Source organism: Zingiber officinale, chromosome 2B (genome assembly GCF_018446385.1).
Source record: "Zingiber officinale cultivar Zhangliang chromosome 2B, Zo_v1.1, whole genome shotgun sequence".
Classification (NCBI taxonomy): domain Eukaryota; kingdom Viridiplantae; phylum Streptophyta; class Magnoliopsida; order Zingiberales; family Zingiberaceae; genus Zingiber; species Zingiber officinale.
The window spans coordinates 137,686,919-137,713,337 of record NC_055989.1 but is presented as its reverse complement, the minus strand read 5'-3'; the positions used below and the strand labels follow the sequence as shown (position 1 = coordinate 137,713,337).

Here is a 26,419-nt window from a genome sequence, read left to right as displayed (position 1 = left end):
AGTAAAATAAACTTTAAATCGGATGCAAAATAGAAAAGAAGTTGTATACCGATATAGGTATGGAAATGCATAGGGAAACAAGATATTTAATAACTTACAAAGTTATTCTACCTAAGGTAAGTACTTTAGTTTCCTATACAAAAATAAAAGAGACGTACAAAATTATGCAAACTATAAAGGTATTAATTAAGGATGGAGACCGTGACAAAAATCAATTTGGATTTATGTGTGGAAAGTCAATAATTCTCATGCAACTAATTGAAAAATATCGAGAATAGAAGCAAGATTTACATACGGTACTCGTTGACGTAGAAAAAACTTATGATAGTGGCCCAATGGAAATTAGACGGAAAATTATAGAAAACATAGGTGTTAGCATATCATATATTGTACTAATTAAGGATATACATGAGGATATAATGACAAGGGTTAAGATTTTAGCGGATTGATCGAAACACTTCCTATAAATATAGAGTTACATCAAGGATTAATTCTAAAGCCATGTCTTTCTACACTAATTATAGACAAATTCACTGGATATATCCAAGATACGGTACCACAATGCATATTGTTTGTAGATGATATTATTTTGGTAGATGAGATACATGAAAGAGTAAATGCTAAACTCGAATTTTGGTAGGAAATGCTAGAAGTGAAAGATTTTAGGTTAATAGAGTAAAGATATAATAAAATATATAGAATTTAAATTTAGTAATATTATACGTAATGAGACAATTATTAAGATAAGAGATGCCAAGTTGTTTGTAACTGAGAGTTTTATAAGTATTTAAGATTATTTTTGTAAAAGGATGAAGGGATTGAGAGAGTTGTCTTACATAGAATACAAGAATGATGGTTGAAATGGAAGAAAGCGTCAAATGTTCTTTGTAATCGTAAAGTACCTTTAAGACCTGAAGGAAAATTTTACAAAACAACGGTTAGAATTTTTGTGTTATTGGACTCTCAAGCACATGAATAGAAAATGACAGTTGTAGAGATGAGAATATTAAGGTGGATGTGCAGATATACAAGGATAGATACGATAAGAAATGAAAATATAGATAGAGTGGGTTGCATCTATTGAAGGAAAACTTTGGGAGATACTTTTAAGATGGTATGAACATGTACTTAGATAACTAATAAATGTTTCATTTTGGTAATGTGAAACTATGACAAATGTGTATATCAAACGAGTAAGAGGAAGATCAAAAAAGATTTGGTTAGCAATAATAAAATATGATAAAATTTGTTTAAATATAAGTGATGATATAGTAGGGGATAGAGTCCAATGTGTAAAAGAATTCATATAATCGACCCCACCTAGTGAGATAAGACTTGGTTGTTGTTGTTACAATTTAAGTGTAGGTGTCAAATCTCGTCCTCAACAAGTTAACAAGCAAAAAAGAAGTATCTTATCCCATAAATTGTAGACTTATTCGATCAACTTGGCGCCGCAAGGTACTTCTCTAAACTCAACTAAAGGTTGCAATAATGGCAATGCAGATAGTTGAGGAGGACATTACCAAGACAGCATGTACTATCCGCTATGGATCTTTTGAATTCTCGGTGATGCCTTTAACCTCACCAATACCTCATAACTTTCTGTACACTTATAAATATTGTACTCCAACCTTTTTTAGACAAGTTTGTGGTTGTTTACCTTTATGATATTGTTATATAGTCACATGCTCGAAGAACATGTACATCATCCCACTTTGTTCTTCAAAGTGCTTTGAGCCAATGCACACTATATCTGAAGAAGGAAAAGTGTGCATTTGCAGAACCAGAGTATCCTTTCTGGGTAATATTATTAAACAAGGCTGCATGCCTATAGATGAAAGCAAGGTGTGAGCTATCCAACAATAGGAGGTGCCTACAAAATTCATGGGTCGTAGTTTTTTTTTGGTTAACTGACTTCTATTGGCACTTCACCAGAGGATATTTTTATACTTCTATTCCTTTGACTTATTGAAGAGGGTTGAGTTTGCAACTGAGATGATTAGTGCAACCAAACCTTCGAAAACTTAAAGAACGCTTGCACTCCTAGTCAAGCCATTGGAAGTGCATACTGATGCCTCGGACTATGCCATTGGAGTACTCATTCAGAGGGACATCCTATAACTTTCGAGAGTTGAAAGCTAAATGACACTGAGAGACAATACACCATCCACAAGAAGGAGATGATAGTCGTAGTTCATTGTTTACGAATTTGGAGGCATTATTTACTTTGGTCAAAATTCATGGTCATGACAAACAATATAACCATTGAGCTCTATCTCCTACTATATCATTATCTTAAATAAATTTTATCTTGTTTTATTGTTACTAATCAAATCTTTTTTGGTCTACCTCTTTCTTGTTCGATATGCATGTTTGTCATAGTTTCGCATCGCCTAATTGGAGCATTTATTGGTTGTCTAAGTACATGTCCGTACCATTTTAAATACGTCTCTCGGAGTTTTCCCTCAATAGATGTAACTCTGACTTTCTGTCTAATACTCTCATTTCTTATTCTGTTCATTCTCGTATGTCCACACATCCACCTTAACATCCTTATCTTTGCAACTCTCTTCTTCTGCTCATGTGCTCAAGTCATAGTTCAACATTTAGCTCTATATAACATAACATATCCAATTATAGTTTTGTAGAACTTTACTTCAAGTTTTAGAGGTACTTTATGGTCACATAAAACACTTGACACTATGCTCCATTTCAACCATTTTATTTGTATTCTATGTAAGACATCTCTCTTAATCCCTCCATCATTTTATAAAAATGATACTAAATATTTAAAGCTCTCGGTTTAAGGCAACTCGTCATATTCTGTTTTAATAATTGTCTCATTACGTCTAATATTGCTAAACTTAAATTTCATATATTTTGTCTTTATTCTACTAAGCCTAAAATCTTTCTCTTCTAGTGTTTCCGCCAAGATTCTAGTTTAGCATTTACTCCTTCACGTGTTTCATCTACCAAAACAATATCATTTGCATACAACATGCAACACGCTACTGTGTTTTGAATGTGTGCAATGAGTTCGTCCATAATTAGTGTAAAAAGATAGGGACTTGGAGTTAATCTTTGATGTAACCTTATCTTTATTGGAAATGCTTAAGTTACTCATGAAGTCTTTACTCTGGTCGTTACATCATCGTACATATCCTTAATTAGTTCAATATATATTATGCTAATATTTTTTTCTAGAATTCTCCATATAATTTCTCTTATGATTCTATCATAAGCTTTTTTTTTTTATATCAATGAATACCATGTGTAGATTTTGTTCTTGCTTCTGATATTTTTCAATTAATTGTCTAAGAAGTTGTATAGCTTATATTGTGGATTTTTCAGATATGAACCTAAATTAATTTTTAGTCACCGTGGTCTCATTCCTTGATCTTTTTTCTATTACTTTTTCTTAAAGTTTTATGGTATGACTCATTAATTTAATATGCCTATAGTTTGCACAATTTTGTATGCCTCTCTTATTCTTATATAAGGGAACTAGAGTACTTGTCTTCCATTGATCAGATATTTTTTTCGTTTTCAATATCATGTTAATTTTATAAGTCATTTAATACCTTATTTCCCTAAGCACTTCAATACCTCTATCGGAATATCATCTAGTCCAACGATTTTTCTATTGCACATCTCATTTAAAGTTTATTTTACTTCTAAATTTAAATTCTACGATAAAAATTTAAATTTCTATACTCATTTGACCTACTTAAATTACCTAAGTTAGTTACCTAAATCTTTATTAAAAAGTTGATGAAAATACCTGCTCTTTTATTTCTCGATCGTTTACTAGTGCTCTATTATATTCATTTTTAATACATTTTATTTGGATAAGATCTCTTGTCTTCCCTTTCCTCACTTTAACTATTTTATAAATGTCTCTTTCCCTTTCTTTTATAGCCAATTTTTGATATAATTGTTCAAATGTTTCATTCTTTGCTTTATTCACTACTTAGTTTCTTTCTTGACTATTGTATATTTTTTAAAGTTTTCTCGTTCTTACAAATATATAATTTCTTATAAGCTATTTGTTTTTTCTTTCGCTTTCTCTTGTACTTTCTTATTCCACTACCAAGATTCCTTACTTAGTGATGCATGCCCCTTTAATTCACTGAGTACACTCTTAGCTACTATTTTCAACTTTGATACCATCTTCTCGCATGTCGTAGTAGAGTCACTGTATATTTTACCTAATGTTTGTACTCATACCTTCTCCTTAAATATATTTTGCTTCCCATCCTTTAACTTCCATCACTTAATTCTAGGAGTCATGTATATTTTCTTTCTATTGATATTATGTTTGAGACATATATCCAACACTAGTAATATATGTTAGGTAGTTAAGCTTTCTCCAGGGATAACCTTGCAATCTTTATAAATCTTTCTATTATTCTTTCTAACCATAAGAAAATCAATTTTCTATTTATTATTCCCACTTTTGAACGTGACTAAGTGTTCTTTTTTCTTAAAAAACGTATTAGCTAATAAGGTCATATTCTATCGTAAAATATAATTTTCCTTCCTCATTTCTAGTTCTAAATTCATAATCCCTCATGTACCCTCTCACATTTCTCATTTTTCGCTTTGACATGTTCATTTAGATCATCTCCTATTAAAATCATTTCATTTGGTGGAATGCTTTGTAATATTTCATCTAAGTCGTCCCAAAACAGCCTCTTGCAAAAAGTAGAGTAAGGCTGTGTGGATCCTTCCCCGGGGCCCCGCATGGCGGGAGCTTCTTACACCGGGCTGTCCTTTTTTCATCCCAAAATCTTGATTTGGTAGCTTCATCTAATCCTACTTGCGGTGCATATATGCTAATTATGTTCATAATTTCTTTCGTCACTATCATCTTAAGAGCTATAATTCTTTCCCCTTTTCTAGCTACTACAATTTATTCTTTAACGAACTATCTACAACAATACCCACTCCGTTTCTTGCTTTATTCTTTCTTGTGTACCATAACTTAAAACTCAAGTTTTCTATCATCTTTGCCTTCTCGCCTACCCATTTTGTCTCTTGAACACACAAAATACTAATTCTTCTCCTAATAATCGTATCTATTATCTATATTGATTTACCAGTGAAGGTTCCTATGTTCCATGTTCCAAATCTTAGATTATTAGTTTTACTATTATATTTGTTCTTATCTAACATATGGTGTGAGAACTCTTGTCTATTTAACACTACGCCCAAGTTCTAATGGAGATGTAGCAGTCTTTGTTGACATATTACGGTCGGACCTTGCAACGCGAAACTCTTGCATATTTAGCACTACTCCCGAGTTATGGCGATGTAGTGGTTCTTGCTGAGACGTTACAATCGGACCTTACAACGCGTTCGGGAATAACCTAGCATTAGGACAATAGTTTAATGGGTCTATTTATTGAATATGGGTCATAGTTTTAACGCTGGTTGACAACCTAACGCAGCCCTCCTCCTTTATCTGGGTTTGGGACCAGCCATGACTGATTCATCATGGGCGGAGTAAAATAATGATGTGTGCCGAGCAATATTGTAAGCGATCAAGACCGCCTTTTTACAACAAATTTTGGGGTACGCAAAATTATTCAAGTTCCTTGGGTTAGAATTGAATTTCTCTACAAGCATTCACCCCTAGATAAATGGATAAACTAAGTGGGTAAATGTCGTGGTCGAGGCATACCTTCAACATTTCGTAAGTGCTAGCCAATGAGATTGGGCAAAACCCCTTGACATTGCCAATTTTCCTTCAACTTGCAACCAAATGAGTCAACAAGCAAGAGCATATTCGAGCTTGTCTTGGGCCACCAACCCATAACACTGTAAAACATTGTCACATGATTCACCAGAGCAAGCCCAACTACTTTTAAATTCACCAAGGGATGACAAGTAGAAGCGGACATCGCAAAGTCTTATTTACACAAGGTACTAAAGTGCACAAAGAAGAGGGAGGACAAGAATTAGATTCAGATGACTTTAAAGTTGGAGACTTTGTGTTAGCTATGATATATACTCAATAGAAGAATAAGGGACACCACAAAGGTTTGATTTAAAAATACGAGGGATCATTCTGTATTGTAGGGTAAGTGGACAAAGGAGCGTACAAACTTGAGTTGCTACCAAAACTCAAGAAATTCTATCAAGTTTTCCATGTAAGTTTGCTTAAGTCGGCATAAAGAACCCAAATATGAGCACCTCTAAAGGGCACTAAAGGGGGTGAAGATGTCATATGATCAAGAGGTGAAAACCATTATGGTTGATCCAGTTATTTGAAGGAAACATCACTTGCCATGCTAGTGTTATATCATTTTTTAAAATAAGAGAAATAAAAGGGTAAGCCGGTGTACGAAGTTCTCATCAATGTGAGTCATGGGAAATGGTTGGACCACGTTCAGTTTTACGCAACCTTACCTTGCATTTTGCAAGAGGCTATTTATGAGACTCGAACTCGTGACGCAACCTTATCAGGCTGGTGCATGAAACTCTCGTTAAAGCGGGATCATGGAAAAAGGTCGGACCATATTGAGTCAATTATATGCAACCTTACCTTGCATTTGCAAGAGGCTATTTTTGCGACTCGAACCGTGACCTTAAGGTCAAATGACAACAACTTTACGGTTGTGTGGCTCCCCTTCAAGAATATATTTATTTTTAAAATAGAGAGAAATATATTTATTTGCTTTTATCTAAATTGTTTGGCATTTTAAAACTTATAAACATTCATTCATGTGTGTGTCTGTGATTGTATATGTATATGAAATATATACATTATATCAATAAATCAAATTCGTACTCTTATTCTTTTACTATATAATATAAATTTCGGCAACACTTTTACATACTCTCAAAATACATAAATTACATTAATCTATGATTAATTTGAAGTTTCAAATAAATGTAACATAATCAATGCTTATAATCATCAAAATGTATCTGAAGATGTTGAAACTAAAGATCATAATCATTATAAATGTAAGTTCTCAAGTTTGATGCCTTTGCAATAAAACTTAAAACAAAAGATCAGTCTTCTCACTTTATAAATGCAAATTCTTGGACTTGATGCTGCAATAGAATTGTAAATAAGACTATTTAATTATATGCGATAATAATAAAAATCTAAATTTTAAATTTATATATTAATGAATAGTTGCAGAAAAAGATTCAATAAGTACCAAACATTGTATGAGAAAATATCAAAACTTGAACTAAACATTCGACATTTCAAATATAACTTAATTTTAATCATCTATAGCCATCAAATATTAATAAAAATATTTTTAATTAATATATTTTTATATTTAAAAAAGTATTGAAATTGTATTGGCGCGGGATAATGTAGTACTAAAACTATATTATTTAGGTCATAAATTGAAACTCTCGCATGGTTCGAAATTTTAAAGCTTGATAATAACCATGTGCATGTCTGGAAGTTTGCTTCCCGACAGTTTTTAAGAAAAATAATTTTTGTTACAGGAATCCACCATTGCTTATGTATGCCATCATTACAGAAGCATACAAAAATCTTTCAAAAGAATATGATAGATCTACAACATTGGTTGGTCCTTTTTTATGTTCCAACATGGAGAACCTTGTACGATCTGAAAATGCATGGCTGATTTAAGCATGATATGCAATTTTTTCCAGTATATTCATCTAATTTGTTTGATTAAAACTTAGTTCTCTATATATTTTTTTTATTTTTTTGGATATGTAAAAGTGATATATTATGTGATATATTACGTATTCAAAATGTACTAGAAGAGGTTTTAGGGTTTATTCATGTCTGATGAAGTATTAGATCAAAAGAAATGTTGATCTGTAATATATGTATCTGCACGCTTCTGAATATCCTCGCCACATCTAACTATTCCTCTATAAAAAAACTACGATTTCGAGTCCTCCATACATAATGTATCAATCATGGCGAGGCTAAATGAAGTGCCTTTGTCACTACGCTACTCCCACGATAATGCTGTCTAAAGACACAAATCGTCGGTCGATAAGTGGACATCTCTAGGCGCATATGAAGTCAGTCTCGAATTCTCCTTCATAGGTTTGCAATAGGCGAACATTGGAAGAACAAATGCTCCTTTATCTCTGGCACTTAGCCGCAAAAGGTGCAAGTCAACCTCTAAATAATATATGGTGGAAGCCTCCGCCGTGCCATCATCCATAAGGTGATTGCATAACTCAGTTGATCGTAGGACTTCCACACTATCTGGCCCATGGCACCCTAGACCAGGGCATCTGAAGAAGTCGTAAGCCCAATCTACTCCCTCCCGTGCAAACCACTCTGTGAGTCTCTGTCTAGCAGCCTTAGGTGACCCAATAACATCTAGGATGAGATCCCCCATATGTGCAGCAAGCACTTGATCAACGGGGAATCTGAATGAGCTGCCTGCCATGTCCACAAATCAATGTGCCTCAAGTAGGTATGATGGACCCACTTGATCCATAAGGCATCCTTCTTCTCCTAGATCGTCCATAAAACCTTAGCCAAGAGGGCTAGGTTCCACGCATGTAAGTCTCTAAATCCCATGCCACCCTCATCTTTCGGTGTACACATATTTGCCCATAATATCGGAGGGTGCTTAGACGTCCACCGACAGATGTTGTAGATGTGATCAATGATACCTTGTGGTAACGACATAATAGATTACTAGAAACACTCGATGTCCTGAAGCACTAAAGTGATAAGCTATGTCTTGCTTGCATAAGATAATGTCTTAGCCAAGTGTTGATTCATCGAGTCGGAGAGTCGGATATCCATAGGTGCTCTACAGCTAGTTGAATCCCAAGGTACCTGATGTGATGGATAGAAGCCTACTCCGTCATATCATCAACTCCAACAAGGTAAATATTGGACTTCAAGCAGTTAACCTGTAATCCTGCAGTAGCCTCGAAGTCTTGTAAGCATGTGATCAATGTGCCCACTGAAGCTGTATCACCCCGGCTGAAAAGGAGATCATCTGCATAAGCTAAATGAGCCGGTATGAGGTGCCCACACCGTGGATGAAAGCTAAAATCTGTCCAAGTTGTACTCTGCTGCAGCTAGTTCAAAATTTTAAAGCTCGATAATAACCACGTGCATGTATGGAAGTTTGTTTTCCGACTGTTTGTAACAAAAATAATTTTTGTTATAGGAATCCACCGTTGCTTATGTATGCCATCATGACAGAAGCATACAAAAATCTTTCAAAAGAATATAATAGATCTACAACATTGGTTGGTCCTTTGTTACGTGCCAACACGGAGAACCTTGTACGATGTGAAAATGCATGGCTGTAAAACCATCAGTTACAATTTAAGCATGATATGCAATTTTTTCCATTATATTCTTCTAATTTGTTTGATTAAAACTTATTTCTCGATATATTTTTTAGTTAATTGATTGGTTGACCTTGTTCTAATAATATTTTATTTACAGGTCATAGATAATAAGAAAGAACATTGTGCATCTATGCATCAAAGTAATGCTCTTGATGGTTCCAAATCCCGAGCAGATGTTAAACATCACAATTTGTCACAAGAAATTAATTATCATAAATCATCATCATCATCTGATATTGTAATTCCTGAGGATTCTACTCAACAGAAATATGATGCGATAATTTCCCATGGTGCCTCTCATGATTCTACTAATGATATTTGTACAAGTCGAACTCAGAGGCCAGTCAGTCATATGCTTCATTCTTACACTGAAAAAATTGCGGATAAGTCAAAGGAAGCAGTGATCCCTGCAAAAAGACCTACTGTATGGGGTCGAACTCCTGTGAGTATTTACTCGTATCTGAGCAATGCTTTGACAAATCAATCTCTTATTCTTGTATGTTTTTTGATATCCAGGCAAAGAAAAACCTTTCCATGGAATCAATCAACTCATCAAATGAAGATGAGTATGTGGTCTATTCCCTCATACCTTTCTTCATCTTTGATAAATGTGTTCTTTCTATATTTGTTGTTATAGGAATACTAGAATTAGCTACACCTATGAAGGCAGAATTTAATTCCAACATAAATTCCGATTTTGTATATGATATATTGAGTCAGGATTTCCATGCGATGGATTTTCTGCACTTCGATATCTACATTCCTGTTTCCATGCTTTTTTCCCTTTGTATTTCCCAAGTCACTTCATCGATACAAAGTTTCATTTTTAAGTAGCCAAAAAGAACAAGTATCCAATGTAATCTGAAGGAGATAAAACACTTATCTAGGTTTGGATCCATACTAATACTTTTTATCAAACGCAGTATAGCTTTTATTGTCTCTATCAAATTTCTTTTTAGTGTTAGTCTTGCTGTGCAATAGTGTCTTGATCATGACAGGTGATAAATGATAATTAAAACATCTCGTAACACTTATAAAATGTTATTGAGATGGCCAATTTGTTACTACACATTCGTTTAGCTCGTGAAAATTTTGCCAATGGAAGTTGAGAAGAAAAAGAAAATAAAAAACATTTGTCATCAACTTTTTGATGTTGTTGTCTAATAAAATTTTATTTTGTACACCAAATTTTTGTGAAAAATAAAAAACAAGTTACTACAGAAAATAGGACATCATATTTGTGTTTATAATTTTATATCATGGCATATGAATCTTATACCCTAATTGCCTTATGGATTGTTTTATATCTTATCACACTGCTTGATCTTTGTCCTACATATTGGGTTTCTACAATGCATGTAAATTTCATCTCATATTAACTTGTCAAAAAAATCAGAATAAATATGATTAGCTAGTTGTGCAAATTATATGGGTGCAATTATATCAATACTTGGCTTATATATTTATGAATCTTTCTATTATAATAATAATAATAATAATAATAATAATAATAATAATAATTATAATTATAATTATTATTATTATTATTATTATTATTAATGCATTAACAATTAATAAGCATATTTTTAATGAAAGTTAATTGTTATCAAGCATAGTATTAAAAAGGATATAAATGATAGACGCATGCATTTAGTCAATTGATTATTAAATTAATGCTACATAAATCAACTGCTATAATTATTTTTTAAAGTATTTATAAAAAAGTTGACTTGTCATACCATGAAGATTGGCAATCCACCTCTACTGAGAAAACAACACAATCCATGAAGATTAGCAATAATCTCAAAAAACAATCTTGAAATTGGCAATAGGGTAAGTGGCTAACCATAATTGTTCAGAGTGAGATAAATCCACTAGCAAAACAGCACGTGTATATTGCTGCAATATAATCAATTGCTGCTCCTCACATCCTTTAACATTGCCAGCGGTACAACATTGACATAGAAATAGCTTGTGGCTTCAGGCCATGTTAGGGTCACTGTTTGGGTCCACCTACAAGAAATCCATAAGACCGAAGGACACATTTGTAGATGGTATATCTACTACTACATCTACAATGCCCCTAATAGGTATAACATGATTGTTCACATAACTAACTTGACAAACATCTATTATTCATCATACTGTTGTCATGCACAATAAAATTCTTAGATCAGAAAAACATAGAATCAAGACATTGCAACGTATAGACATTGTATAATATCTGCATTATAATTCATAATCATATTACCATAACATGACTGCAAGGTAGAACCATAAAATATAATTGTTTGATTATTTCAGTATCATGCTGACATTTCAATATTTTCTAAATCCACCTTATCCTCAACCTTAGTCTTTGTCCGACCACCACATATCTTGGTCATACAACACATGACAGTCATGGCATTTACTATTTACTTTGCTAATCCACCGGTTGGTTGGATTGATCACTCAAACCAGATTCATTATGCAGCTGGACTTTGACTATAATTCATTATGGAGTTACACGCTACCAATGTACTGTATGATTCCCATCTCAATTGATTAGATACTTGAGAAGAAACATGTTTCACTTTTGTCATTACTAATCCTTTGCTCAATCACTTTTTAGAACCCCAAAAAGGATGGCAAGCCATTGTTGTTCCTAAATCATCATTGCTCTAATGTGGCTACATCTTTCAAAAGACATTACACACCATCATGACCCACTGTCTTAAACAGTCCCAAAGAGACGTGGGGTGGATGACTGGAAGGGCTTTTTAATGAGGATGATCGAAGGTTTGTTTTGCAATTAAAGGAGCCCATTGAAAGGCAAGGTATTTAAGGCTCATCGATCAAAGGAAGAGCACTATGAGTAAAAGGGGAGAGGAGTTGGCATAGGTAGGCGTCAATGAAGAAGGAAGAATTTGCTGGACTTTGAGGGAAAAGTAGACTGAGGCAGCACTATGAGTAAAAGAAGAGTTGGCTTCAATGGTGGCTGGTGAAGCGCAAACAGGAAGAGCAAAGCCACAATGAACAGGAAGAGTGAAGCCACAAGGTAATTGTGTGCAAGAGGGGAAGGACTGAAGACTATAATGCCACTGACAATGAAATGAGGCCTCCTAAGGAGAGAATAGGTTGACATTTCAATTGGGAGTTTGGAGGAGAGATGCATGGAAACATGAAGGGACAAGGGTTCCTCATTCAGGATGAATAGGAAAATAAGTTCTAAATTCTGCTCCATACAGCTCAACACTGAACCATACTGGTTTAGTTTGGCTATAAAAAAATTCACCTGACCCTTCTAAATTCTTAAAACTAGAATGAAAATTTGACCTTCAAAATGACATCACAATTAGAAGGTCACCCCTACCACTGGTGCTCTCCCTGACTAAGTATAGCACTCCCTATTATCCTTTCACTGTGCTCCAACTCAATCCACTCACAACTAAACCTAAGTAATAAGATAAATCCTTTAATACAGTAAACTTGTCTCTTAACAAAATTTAGAGTATAATGAGTCTGAAATTCACCAAAAACTACAATGGTCTTTAGACTTCTCATGATATAACACCTCCAACCAACCACCAAACTTACAAATTAGAATCCATAACTCGTTCTTGGCAGTGGAGTTAATTGTATAGATCAGCTCTGCCCTTGCTGATTGCAAATCTACAAGGTATCTGATCAATAACTGTTTTCAAAATGACTACTTGATTCGCATATAAACAAATCCAAAGCATTGATCAATCACTTGTCTCAAATTGATCATTCAACATTATAAGCCGAATGCAAATGATGAACAACTAGATGCATCAGGAAGTTAATCAACATGTCAACTATTTATAAGATCTGTGAATGTCAAAACCACATACAAAAACCACATATTCAACAGGATTCTGCATCAGTCCAACAACAGTAGCACAAAACAACTTCTTTTACACTTGTCTCAACTTTCTCCTTGACTCATCAGCTGCCTGTAGGACTGCCTACCTGTTCACTAAGTCAGTGCCAGCATTCTAGATAGCTGACACCTTGAAAATGTCATTATTATGTGTATATTTGTGCTAACAGTTGCAGAGTTAAGGTTGGATGACTTGTTCCCAAAGCATATAGTCTCCACCTCAAAAGGTTGCTAACAGCAGTAACAAATGTCAATAATATAATACCTTATCAAATCAAATCAAATCAACACCAGCCATGTCAACAACCATCTTATTGGATCAATAACCACTGAACAAAACAAGATAATTCTAGATTGAATCAACAACCACTTCACTCAACATACCGAAAATATTAGACCATGTCTCACAACAATCTATGTGCAAACTTTAATAACGCTTTGAATTTAATACTGTTACTACCTACTATTGCTTCTTTATCTCTATAAACCTTGAGCTTGAATACCAAACTGTCACACCCCACTTGTGGTCAATCCACCAAGTGGTAGCTATCTCTCGAGTTCTTGTGATTTTAATATAAACAATTACTAGATGCTAGTGTTAGTCCAAAACACTACACTTTAAATTGAACACAACAATCTTTAAATCTAAACCTAAAAATGGAAACAATTAACAGGGATAAGCACAAGTGTGCAAGCGATGATTGCAACAGCAAATGAGCACTTGATTACTATCCACTCAAAAAACAAATACGTACTCAGGTACTCACTAGGAAAACATAAAGATACCTAAAAGGGAGGACAAGAGTTTATTTGATATATTAACCAAAGGTCATAGGAGGTTTGAAACATTACAAAACAAATAGCAAAGAAAAGAAAAGAGAAAAGCATAACAGCAGAGGTTACTAGTTTCTAAAAGGCAGCAAAAATAAGAGAATGATGAATCAACCAATTCACTAGAATGTTTAAATAGAGTTTAGTGCAAGGCTTAATAAAATCGCAAGACGTGTTGGTATTTTAATATCTGATTAGAATGATGAAATTTTTGTACGGCATTGTGTCCATTGATATTTTTTTTATAGTAGTGTATAGATTTCCATTAATATTTGAGAACAGTAGATTACAAATTATTATGAGAATCTTGACCACCTTAAAATTTGAAAAGGCATTTCATGCATCAGTGAGATCATCAACCCTTGCAATATCCATATGAGATCAACCTCAGTTTTTTACGACCCAAATTGAATAATCACCACTACAATTAGAACTGTACAACCATATGATAAGGATACATATGCCTCCCATAGGTTTGATATAATGGATCACTGCATGATGCATCAAATCTTCATATGATAAGTCTCAATCAGAATTAATCTAACTAAACTTTCCTGCATATCTTGATAATAATCAAATTATTTAATTTGTTACCCCTATCAAATTTGTTGATACTAACTCATAATGTCTAGCACCCTGATTATCACATGTGTGTAACCTTATCACATGTCCACGGCTCATGTGTAGGAATTGAGGAAACATAAGTTTCACCATCATCTACTACATTTTCACTATCATCGCTTTTATCAATAGTTGCATTGTTATTAATGTTACTATCATTTTTTTTTAAACTTCCCATACTCATTTTGATCTTACTAATCAATAAATTGCCCTTTACCTTGTTAGTTTTTTTTGTCAAATAGGTTTGGAAATTTTCCCTTTTTCTTTGGTAGAGGGTGTAAGAGTTTGTCTTTCTCTTTGTCTATGGATTTTGGATGTGTTTAGGGCTGAGATATTTGAGAAGTCTCTATCGAGATCTATTCCCCAACATAGATGTTTGTGACAAAGTAACAAACTTTTGACCTTAAAAGCGCTCTACCAATCTATCGTTGGATTATCCTCATATAGATGAAGTCGAATCAAATGAGTCTACATAGCTGAACTTTTGGTGTTCCTTCTCCTATGTTATTACCATGATTTAAAATTTCGAGCCGTGCCGAAATTTGGTCTTACACCGGAACAATACGGTTTCGGTACCATATCATATCGTGCCAACATAGTTTCAATATTTTTTAAATAAAAAATATATTAACTAAATTTAATATATATATATATATATATATATATATAAAATTTTATTAGACTTTAATTAAGCATATTTAAATTATCCCAGTTATAACTAGGAGTTAATTAAAATTATTAAAAACTAAGTTCATTATTACATCCAAATTAAATTGCTTTCGTTGTCCCTGTTTCACGACGACCGTGAGCACGCTAGCCTATGTAATGCGTCTGGACTCATCGTCGGGTCAGGGTGACGAGTCTGAATGTGTCGTTGGGGTCGGGCAACAGGCTCGAACACGTCGCTGGACGCGTCGCTGGACGCGTCGCCTGGACGTGTCGCCCGAACGCGTCGTCGAGCCCCATACGTGTTTGGATGCATTGACGGGCTTGCGCGACATTTCTGAACTCATCGTAGGCTCATGGGACAAGTCCAGACGAATCGCCTAGCTCACGCAACACGTCCGGATGCATCGCTAGGCTCGCGTGACACTTCAGAACTCGTCGCCAGGCTCACGCTAGCTTTCAGACTCATCGTCAAGCTCACACGACGCTTCCGAACGCGTCGCTGCGCTCGCATGATGCTTTTGGAAGTGTTGCAGGGCCTGCACGACTCGTCGTGGCGTGCCAACGTTGTGCTAATGCCAGTCTGTAGGCTGAATGAGATGTTTCGCCGATATCGGATGAAACGAAACGAGATTTGAAACCATGGTTATAGCCTTTAATAAACCTAGACTATTTTCTCCAAACAATGATAAGGGTGGCAAGTTTGCACTTTAATATAAATGAGAGAGAAAATGGACAAGTTTCTTTCACATTCACTTAAAGACACCATCTTTTGAAAATCCATACTGAAATCTTATTCAAAATTGAGGTTAATTCTCTATATTATAATCACCACTTAGTTGATAAATAATTTAATTTTTAAAAGTCTTTTACTGTGAGTAAATAAATATTATTAGTTAATTATTTTATATCTACCAACATCTATTTTGTATTTGCATGAGATTACTAAAGGATCACCAAAAAAATTATGTCTCTTAAAATAATTGACAATTTTTAATAGCCTTAACAATTAATTGTCTATTTGATTATAGTCTTGATATTATACTTTTGAGGGCCATTAGACGATCATCATTTGTGGCTATGCTACTCAATGTTGATATATTTAATTAAGATAATAATTTTAGATAGTCAAAATAAATATTATTAATAATTTTTATTATTTTTTTATTATTGAAAAATTATGTATTTATCAAATGAGTATGTATTTCTATTTGGTTCTCTCATCTTCTAGTGATTGTTAATATAATGTTGATACTTGGTTGACAATTATAAGCATCTCTATATTTCCTCTATTGCTTTGTGAATTAAGTGATAGACATTGCCCATTTGTAACTTCATATCATGCTGATTTTTTTTAGAACTCCCTTTAAGGGCTTTATTCACATAAGAAACCCTATTCTATATAGTATCAAAATCTAATAGATATAATAAATTTTTTTCTTCTTATTCTTAAAAATGTTGGAGTACCGAGAGGCTTCTTAATCCTTGAAAGTGACATTTAATATGACATTTTTAGGGAATGGCTTTAGAAGGAGCAAGAGAATTGTAAAACTAGTTTCTCCCAATCATATAAATCCAATGATGATTAAAAATATTATTAATAATTGCCCCTTTTCACTATCTTCTTTGTCGTATCGAGGTTATCAATGCTTATCAGTAGTATTATATTACGTATAGTGTGTTCCAGACCAATGTTGTATTATTTTGCTCTTAAGCTCCCTCTAGCTCTATTAAAGTTAGTATTGTTTTCTGTGACGACCTGCACTGTATTTGTATGCCTTAGATTGTATTTTTTATTAGAAGATATATGAAGATACATTATTATGTTTTGTAGTTGCATGGATCACCTTTATATTATAGCATAGTAAAATGTTTATGATATTCATCTACCGTGGTTATCCTGATGTTATTCATCAACAAAACCTCATATATCCCTGTTGCTTCTTGTATGGCAGGATTTATGTTTTGATCTCCTTCACTTGTCTACCTAAGTATAAACCAACAATTTCATTTGCAATGAAGTGTTGGATTCTATACTTTTGGATGTTGGACACTATGCTGTAGTAGTATGTATTATTTACTGCATTGTGTGAAATTGAATTGAAGTGGAAAAATTTGACAATGCTTTGATCCATAGATTTCTTCTTCTATTTTATATAGAATTATTAATCCTGATTTACTTGCTAGCATGATTTAGGATGGTCATCTGATCAATTTTGACAATGTTTACTACTTGCCTTCTTATAGAAGAAAAAAATAACCAATGTCATCTTGTAATGAGGCAACACGAACACTTGTTGATGTAATAATTGAACGACTTCCACTAGCACCAATTTATTTTTTAGAATGTAAGCCAATGTGATTCTTGCTCTTCTTTCACAACTTAGAATATGATGATGATTGTGATAATGATGATGATGAAATTTTCCTTTTCTCTTCTTGCGCTTCTTGTTCTACCTTATTATCAATCAATTTATACTACTTCAAGCCTTTTGTTCTTATAAGGGCCTTTTGTAAAGGTTCACTATCTCATTCCAAAGATTCTTTGTAGCTTTATACTCTCTAATTTTGCTAAAGATGTCATCAGGCCATACATCTTTAATATATTTCATAACTTTCTCATTTCCCTAAAAAATCAACTTGTTAGTTGTCAATTTACTTTTTTTTTGATATTTTTCCTCTCATCTTTCAGAGCTTCAATTTCTTCCTCTATTGCTAGTGCTACTCTAAAATCGTTTCTCAAGTAGAATTTCATCATTATCTTCTAAAATTTAAAATTTGCCCTATTATAAAATTTGCAAAAAATAATTTTCACAATCACTCTAAGATGTTAACCTTTTGTTTTTGATAAGTAAGAATGATATATCATGTATCCAAATGTACAGAATAAGGTTTTAGGATCTATTCATGTTTGATATAGTATCAGATCTAAATAGATACCTAAAGATCTATATGCATGTATTGCGCGCTCTTGGATATCTTTTCTACATCTAACTGACTCACAAAAAAAAAATTATGATTTCAGACCCTCTATACATAATGTAACAGCGATGATAAAGCTAAATAACAAGCCTTTGTCACCATCATGTCCCTCTGTAATACCATCCAAAGACACGGATCATCTTTCGATAGGTGAACATCTCTGGATGCATATGCAGTCAACTTTGAATCTTCTGCCATAGGTCTGTAATCGGGGGGCATTGTCTCCTATCCTCTAAGATGTTAAGCTTGATTCTAGAGCAAGTTGCTTTGGTTCCAACTGCAAGGTCACTGAGATGATGGTTTAGACACTAGCTAGAGAAGAGGGGTAAATAGAAAATGACCTAAAACTAAAACTTTCTCCTGCAAAATACAAGCAATTTAATTGTTAGTTGCATAGAGTGATCATGTGTGGATTAGGATAGTTATGTTAAGTATTTACATAGTATAAATGTAATATAAAACAATAAGAAAAACAATGCCAACATGCTAGATTTCATATGGTTGGAAGTCCTACTTATACTCTATAATCTATTGATTTGTTGTTGAATCATTTTTGCAAGTCCATTAAGAATTTCTCTTTTAGTAGAGGTGGAGAAACTCTTCCTTTTTTATAAAGAAATATGCAATTAAGTAAAAGACAGAATATTTACCAAGAGTTTGTAAAGATAAAGCCTTTGCTTTGATTCAAATGCCCTTGAACATTGCTTACCATGAACACTTAGTCACTCAAATCTTTCAAACAATTTTGTGTACCCTAAACCCTGAACAATTTGTATGCACTACATAGAAAAGTCTCCAATAACTCTATTTAACCCACCTCTAGTCAATTGCAAAAAAACTTATAGTGTGGTCCATGGTTTAGAATCTCGATCCGTGTCGAGGTTTTGGTTCTGGACTGGAACGATACAGTTTCGAAACTGTATCATGTCGTGCCAACATAGTTTCGGTATTTTTTAAATATAAAATATATTAACTAAAAATTAAAAATTTAATCTAAATATTTTAAAATATAATATATATATATTTTAAATATATAAATATGTTAAATTAATGATATAATTTTATTAGACTTTAATTACGCCTATCTAAATTATCTCAATTAAGAGTTAATTAAATTTATTAACATAAGTTATTTAATTAAACCTAAGTTAAAACCTTTGGCTCCCATCTATTCTACGCTGCTAGCAACCGCGGGCCTGCGTAACATTGTCGGCTCACGTGATGCGTTTGGATGTGTTACTGGCGGCCTCTGGGTTAGCGGAACACGTTCGAATGCATCGTTGAGGGCATCATCGGACTAGTGCAACTCGTTCAGACGTGTCGCGAGGCCCACGTGATGTGTCCACCGCAAGGCTTTAGTGCCCACTTGCACTAAAGGCATGCTTGTGTCGGTCCACATGAACGAAATGTTTCGCTAGTATCGGGTGAAACGACATGAAATTTTAAACTATAATGTAGTCAACTGATAAGACACAATTAGTCATTCGACAACTAATGGCTAGTTGGGCAAGTAATTGAAATTCCTATCTAATTGATGGGATCTAATTTAGTCAATTAGAACTTGAATATAAACATTCTGTTTTATGTATTCTCGTGTTTAGTCCACTAATTCTTGAGTCAACTAGATAGTCTAGAGGCTCATTTTCAATCAATTGAATATATGCTCAAACATCATAACTTTACACAACTTACACCTTCATAAGTCTATAGAAAACTCAAAATCAAGCTTAACCATCAACTATAACCATTGACTTGTTGCCTCTTTGCTGAAGGCTTTCTTCAAACCACTAGGAATTTAGGCCCTGCCTAGTCATACACATCATCCTGATGATAATGACTATGAGGATGAACTCTAAGATTACATTTCACTTGTAATCTCTTACAACTTGCATTGCTTCCTAGTCTTTAACCATGTTGTTGTTTATGTGTTGGTCCAATCATACCTTAAGAGGTCACGTTCGTCCAAGTGGTTTTGATGTGCTTAGAAAAGGATTAGTTAAGCTAATGTTATGGTTTGTTGGAAAGTTTATAACTATTTTAGGATAGTTGATAATGGAAATCCCTTTATACGGGGAATCCCTTATCATAAATCCTTTGATATGAGGAATCTCTTGATACAGGGATCCAATTTAAGAATAAAATATTTTAATTTATTCTTTTATATTTTTTCAAAAGGTAGATCCGTTACCTTAGCGGCCCTCCTAGTGCCGACCCCATGGATATGGAGGGAGGTACATGCAGGTACATAGACCATAGGCGCATGGTGGGGTAACCTCAGGTCATCAGTTCCTGAGAATTGACCCCTGACCATTATGCCAGAGATGCCATGCGCCCACTGCCATGTGCCCACCGTCTGCGCTACGCTCTGGGGGCTTCTTTTATATTTTTCTAGTTTCTATACATAATCATTGTACAATGTTTATATACTCAATACTGGGCATAATGAAACAAATAAGAGAGAATTTTATTCCACGTTTCTTGACATGTTATCACAGCACTAGGGTTTTGTGCCTTTGAAATTTCCTTTTTTTCAGCCTTCATTGCTAAGTTTCTGTTTGATCTTTCTAGGCTTTTATTATCGATTTATTATTGACCTTCATTGTCGAATCCTTCTTCTTTCTTCTTCTTTATCGAGTTGTGCCGACCTTCATTGATGGTTTTTTTTTTTCATATTCTCCGATGTCTAAGATTGCAAAAATAAACAACCCTCCTCAATCAGATGGAGTGACAAGAACCCATCTTCCTAGCTGTGAATTGCAAAAATATCCACCACTATTATAAACTCAATGGGCAAAACTACTTGAAATAGTCTCCGCTGGTCTGTACGTACCTAAAAGGCAAAGGGATTCATATATTTTCAGCACGAGACCAAAATAAGATGATATGGATTTTGATGCTTGGGATGAAGAGGACTCCATAATTATGTCTTGGTTATGGAGTTCAGTAACACCAAAAATTAGTGATACATGTATGTTTCTCACCTTTGCAACAGATATCTAAGACACCTTTCACGAAACATACTTGAAGGCCAAAGATATTGCCTATGTATATGAAGTCAAAGTAATAAACTATTGCTGCGAAATAAGGCAACAAAATGGCAATAAAATATGCAAATATGTTGCAAAATCTATGACAATAACTCGAACATTATCGAGTCATTGAGATGAAGTGCCTTGAGGATGTTTGATTTTGAAGAAATTTATTGAGAAAGATCGAGTGTATAATCGTTTGGTTTCCTAAATGCAAAATTCAATCAGGATTCAAGTTCTTGGCAAGGAAGATAAGGTTATTGTGTTGATTCAGATTGAGAGTCGAAGAGGCATTTTGCTTGAACTGGTAACAACTGAAGTATGTATCATGGTTACACAAGAGAACACCAACCGAAGTATAACCAAGATGACATCCCAAAGCGACCCTCAAGATAATCTTTGGTGCACCTATTGTAAGAAGCCAAGATATACCAAGGATCCATCCTTGTTGGAAATTGCATTAAAACCTACTACTTCGCGCCAAGAATGAGGTCAACACAATGATAAAAAATCCAACAAGAATTTCATCAAGTTTTTTCCATAAAAGTCATTCCACAAAACTCGACCCAACAACCTCCTAGAGAGAATACTCACGGTTACTTTAATCATGCAAAGATTGAGAAGCTTCGAAGTTTATTGGGGTCATTAGAGCAACCAATGGCTTGGCTCCTGTTCATTAGTTTCTTTGGTAACTCTCTTGCTCATGGATTACATGTCTCAGATCGATTTATACAAGACTTTTGGGTTATTGATTCAAGAGCACAGATCACATGACACCTTCCCAAGTTCATTTTATAACATATATACCTTGTCTTAGCAATAGGAAAATTTTGTCGTCGATGGTTATATTTCTATGGTGACGGGTGTTGATAACATTTAGTTGAGTCTAAGGAATGAAATCTCGAGTTGTGCCGCTCGAGATGGACGGTTTTTACCATTTCAATACGGGACCGACACCGACATAGCAAGGGCAACAATTTTAGGTGCGTCATCATCACGTGCATCTTGTGCACACAACAAAAGGGAGAAGGGAGAGAAGGGAGAAGGAAGAACGAAGAAGGAATCAAGACCTGAAGCAACCGACGAGAGATTAGTGGCGACGAGTTAGCGAGGTGACGAGAAAAAATCGCGAAGGGGAGGAGAGGCGGATGCAAATTGGTGAGGAAAAGTTAGATTTTATTAAAAGTTTTAATTAAAATCATCATATTATATATATACTTTCTAATTAATTACTAAATTAAAATTATATATTATATAAATTAATAATTAATTAAATAAATTGTTAATTAAATATATATTTTTATTAAAATATAAAAAATAAAGTAAAAAAAAGATAATTTATATAATATAGTTATATAATTTTAAAATCAAACTTTAAATTATTTTTATAAATTAAATTAGATTAAAATTTTATGAAAATATTTTAAATCATTTTAAAAATTGATAAATAATTTTAAAATTTTATAAATAATTCTAAACAATTAATTATTAAAAAATTAAAAAATATAAAAATCTTTTAAATAAATTTGATTTTAAAATGCAATATATATATATATATACTATAATATTTAATATATATTATTTAGAATATTTATAAACTATAATAATATAAATTAATACATAAATAAATAAATTATAGAATTATTATATATAAATTAGGATTTTTGTGTTAATTTAAATAATTATTATAAATAATAATTTATTTATTTTTAATCTTAGAATCAAGATTTGGAATCATGAATATTAATATACTTTTTACGCTCAGGAAATACTTTAAATTAACTATCCTTTATTTTAGAAGTTTTAATAAAGATAAGTTATCAAGTTATATAAAATTAATATATAATTTATTTTTAAATTATATATATATCGAAATCATATTGGCACGGTACAATACAGTATCGCAACTGTATCGTTCTGGTCTGGGACCGAAACTTCGGCACGGATCAAGATTTTAAACCTTGGACGAGTCTATCCTTGTTATTAAAAGATATACTCTATGTTTTGAAATTGTCCACTAGTCTGCTGTCTATTCACAAATTAATCTGTGATATGAATTGTAATGTCTTATTTTATCTCTCTCATTGTGCATTCCACGATCATGTTTTGGGAAAGAGGATTGAACTTGCTAAGGAAAAAGGTGACCTCTACTATCTCAATGCATCAGTCGTATACTCACCTATTGTCAAGCATGTTTTTTCCAAGTCTTATTTTTTTATTTCAAATAATGATCTCATTTGGCATCAATATTTTTGTCTGAATCATTCTTCATTACTATTTTGAAAACAATATTCCCTTGTTTAATGGTGTTAAGGTTGAAGATTTTCATTGTGAGGTATGTGAATTTGCCAAACATAAAAGGGTTTCCTTTCCAATGAGCAATAATAGAAGTTCATTCCCTTTTTATTTGATTCACTTTGATATATGGGACCCCCCTAGAATTCCCAATATGCAGGAGCTCGATAGTTTGTTTCTTTCATTGATGATTGCACAAGAGTCTCATGGATTTTCTACTCAAACATAAATATGATTTATAGCTATCGTTCCAAACTTCATTGTCATGATAGATAACCAATTTGGTGTCAAAGTAGAAAGGTTATGTGATAATGCCAAGGATTATTTAACTAATTTCTTTCACTATATTTTATACGAGAAGGGATAATTCATGAGTCATCTTGCATAGATACTCCTCAACAGAATGAGACTCTTGCCATAACCTATGCTATGCTCTTCCAAAACTAAGTTCCAAAATCATATTGTAGGGAAGCCGTCCTTATTGCAACCCACATTACAAATTGACTATCCTCCAAAGTCTTGGTCAATTAAACTCCTATGCAACTCCCCTTTCAATTTTATACTAATTTTCGAACCATAAATAATTTCACTCCTCGACTCTTTGGTTGTTTCACTTTTGTTCATGTGTCTAGCCACAATAGAGGTAAATTAGATCAATGAGCAATCAAGTGTGTGTTTGTCGGCTATTCTCCAACATAGAAAGGTTACAAGTGTTATCACCGACCTACAAGAAAATTTTATATCTCTATTGATGTCACTTTTGAGGAAAGTCGTTTATTTTTTTCGTAGCCTTATCTTTAAAGAGAGTTTGATTATATTAATGGAAGATAAGGTAGAAGATCTACTCTTCCTTGACCTCATGTAAGAGCCTTACTCATCTCAATCCAGATCATCTTCATATGAGCCATCATTACAGCCTAAATTGCTTGCACAAGTCCAAAACTCAACTTCTACTCTTGAAAATGAGGTATGCACAAACTCAATTTCCTCCCCTTTTTTATCTGATTATGATTTTCCTATTGCCTTGAGAAAAGGGCTAAGAGAGTGCACTAAATATACAAGATATCTATTAGCCAAATCAGTGTCTTTTCACATATTTTTTCACCTCATCTCAAAGAAGATTTTTTAGCAAAATTAAATGTCATTCCAATTCCTAATACCTTATTTGAGGCTTTATCTAATAAGAAGTGGAGAGAAACTATGAGAATAGAGATGGAGGCACTTGAGAAGAGCAAAACATTGGAAATTGTAGAGTTGCCATAAAATAAGAGCAGTGAGAAATGGGGGTTTACTGTGATAGGTCTGAGATATAAGGCAAGGTTGGTCGCTAAGGGTTATACATAAACCCATGGAGTAAACTATCAAGAAACATTTGCACTGATAGCTAAGATGAATACAGTGATGTGAGGCTTCTATTGTCTTTGGCCACAAATTTCAATTGAGATTTACAATAGTTTGATGTAAAGAATACTTTCCTTCACAGTGACTTAGAGGAAGAGATATATATAGAGATTCCACCTAGCTTTGGAGGAGAGATCAAAGGGATCAAGGTTTGCAAACTGAAAAAGGCATTATATGGACTCAAGCAGTCTCTAAGAGTTTGGTTCGACATGTTTATGAAGGTGATGCTCAATACCGAGTATAAACAGACGTAAGGTGATTATACATTATTTATCAAACATGTGACTTTTCGGAGAGTTACTTCTCTTTTAGTATATGTTGATGACATAATTATTACTAGGAACGATGAGAAAGAAAAGGAGTTAGTTGAGAAGTTAATATATTTGGCACACACTTGATCAGTCAATGCTTATACCGTGAGTGTAATCTGATCACGTGGAGGTGTAAGAAATTAAATGTGGTAGCTCGGTCAAGTGCAAAAGTAAAGTTCAGGACTATGGTTCAAGGTGGGTGTGAAGTGTTGTGGTTGAAGATCATCCTTGAAGATCTCAACGTAAAGTGGGAGGAGCCTATGAGACTATTGAGACAATAAGTCAACTATCAATATTGCTCATAATCCGGTACAACATGACAAGGCAAAGCACATCGAGATCAATAGACACTTTATAAAGGAAAAGTTAGACAATAAGTTGATTTGTACTCCCTATATGCCTACGAAGGAGTAACTTGTAGATGTGTTTACAAAGAGACTTAATGGACACTATTTCTTGATGATTATATCCAAGCTGGAAATGGAAGATATCAATTCACCAACTTGAGGGGAAGTGTTGGAAAGATGACAACCATTTTAGGATAGTTGATCATGGAAATCCCTTGATATGGGATTCAATTTAGGAAAAAAATATTTTAATTGATTCTCTCTCTTTTTTTTTTTTTTTTTCAATTTCCTATTCAAAATCAATCTACACTGTATACATATTCATTATGAGTGGGTAATCAATTGGAGACTTGTCTCTATCAAATAGTAGCTCTTATGAGTGGCTGTAATTCAATTGAGGTAAGTCGATTGGTTAGTTTACCAATTTACTATATGAAATTTAAAAATAATACCATTAAGTGCATTGATAGGCTAATAGTTGATCAAGTTTGATTTGACTCTATTGGGTTTGATTTAAGTTGATTGTTAGGATTTTTTTAGTCAATTGTAATAATGATTACCCGAATGACAAGTCATGCAATCTGACCTTGTTGAGTCGATTGTAAAGCTATTGAGTTGAGTGTGATCAATTGTTTTAGTTGAAGAAGGATTTTTGAGTCGATTGGAATTACACAGAACAGGTAGTTGAAGCTTATCCAAGTTCATTTTGAAAACTATAAA

General features: G+C 33.5%; 1 protein-coding gene across 1 annotated transcript in view; it reads left to right on the top strand.

Annotated features, from left to right (window-relative positions):
• LOC122048755 (rho GTPase-activating protein 7-like) overlaps positions 1 to 26,419 on the top strand; it is a 41,858-nt gene that overhangs the window by 4,188 nt on the left and 11,251 nt on the right. Inside the window, exons 4-5 of the mRNA XM_042610281.1 lie at positions 9,428 to 9,772; positions 9,847 to 9,896. Of these exons, the coding sequence (XP_042466215.1) occupies positions 9,428 to 9,772; positions 9,847 to 9,896 (395 nt within the window). The remainder of the gene's footprint in view (positions 1 to 9,427; positions 9,773 to 9,846; positions 9,897 to 26,419) is intronic.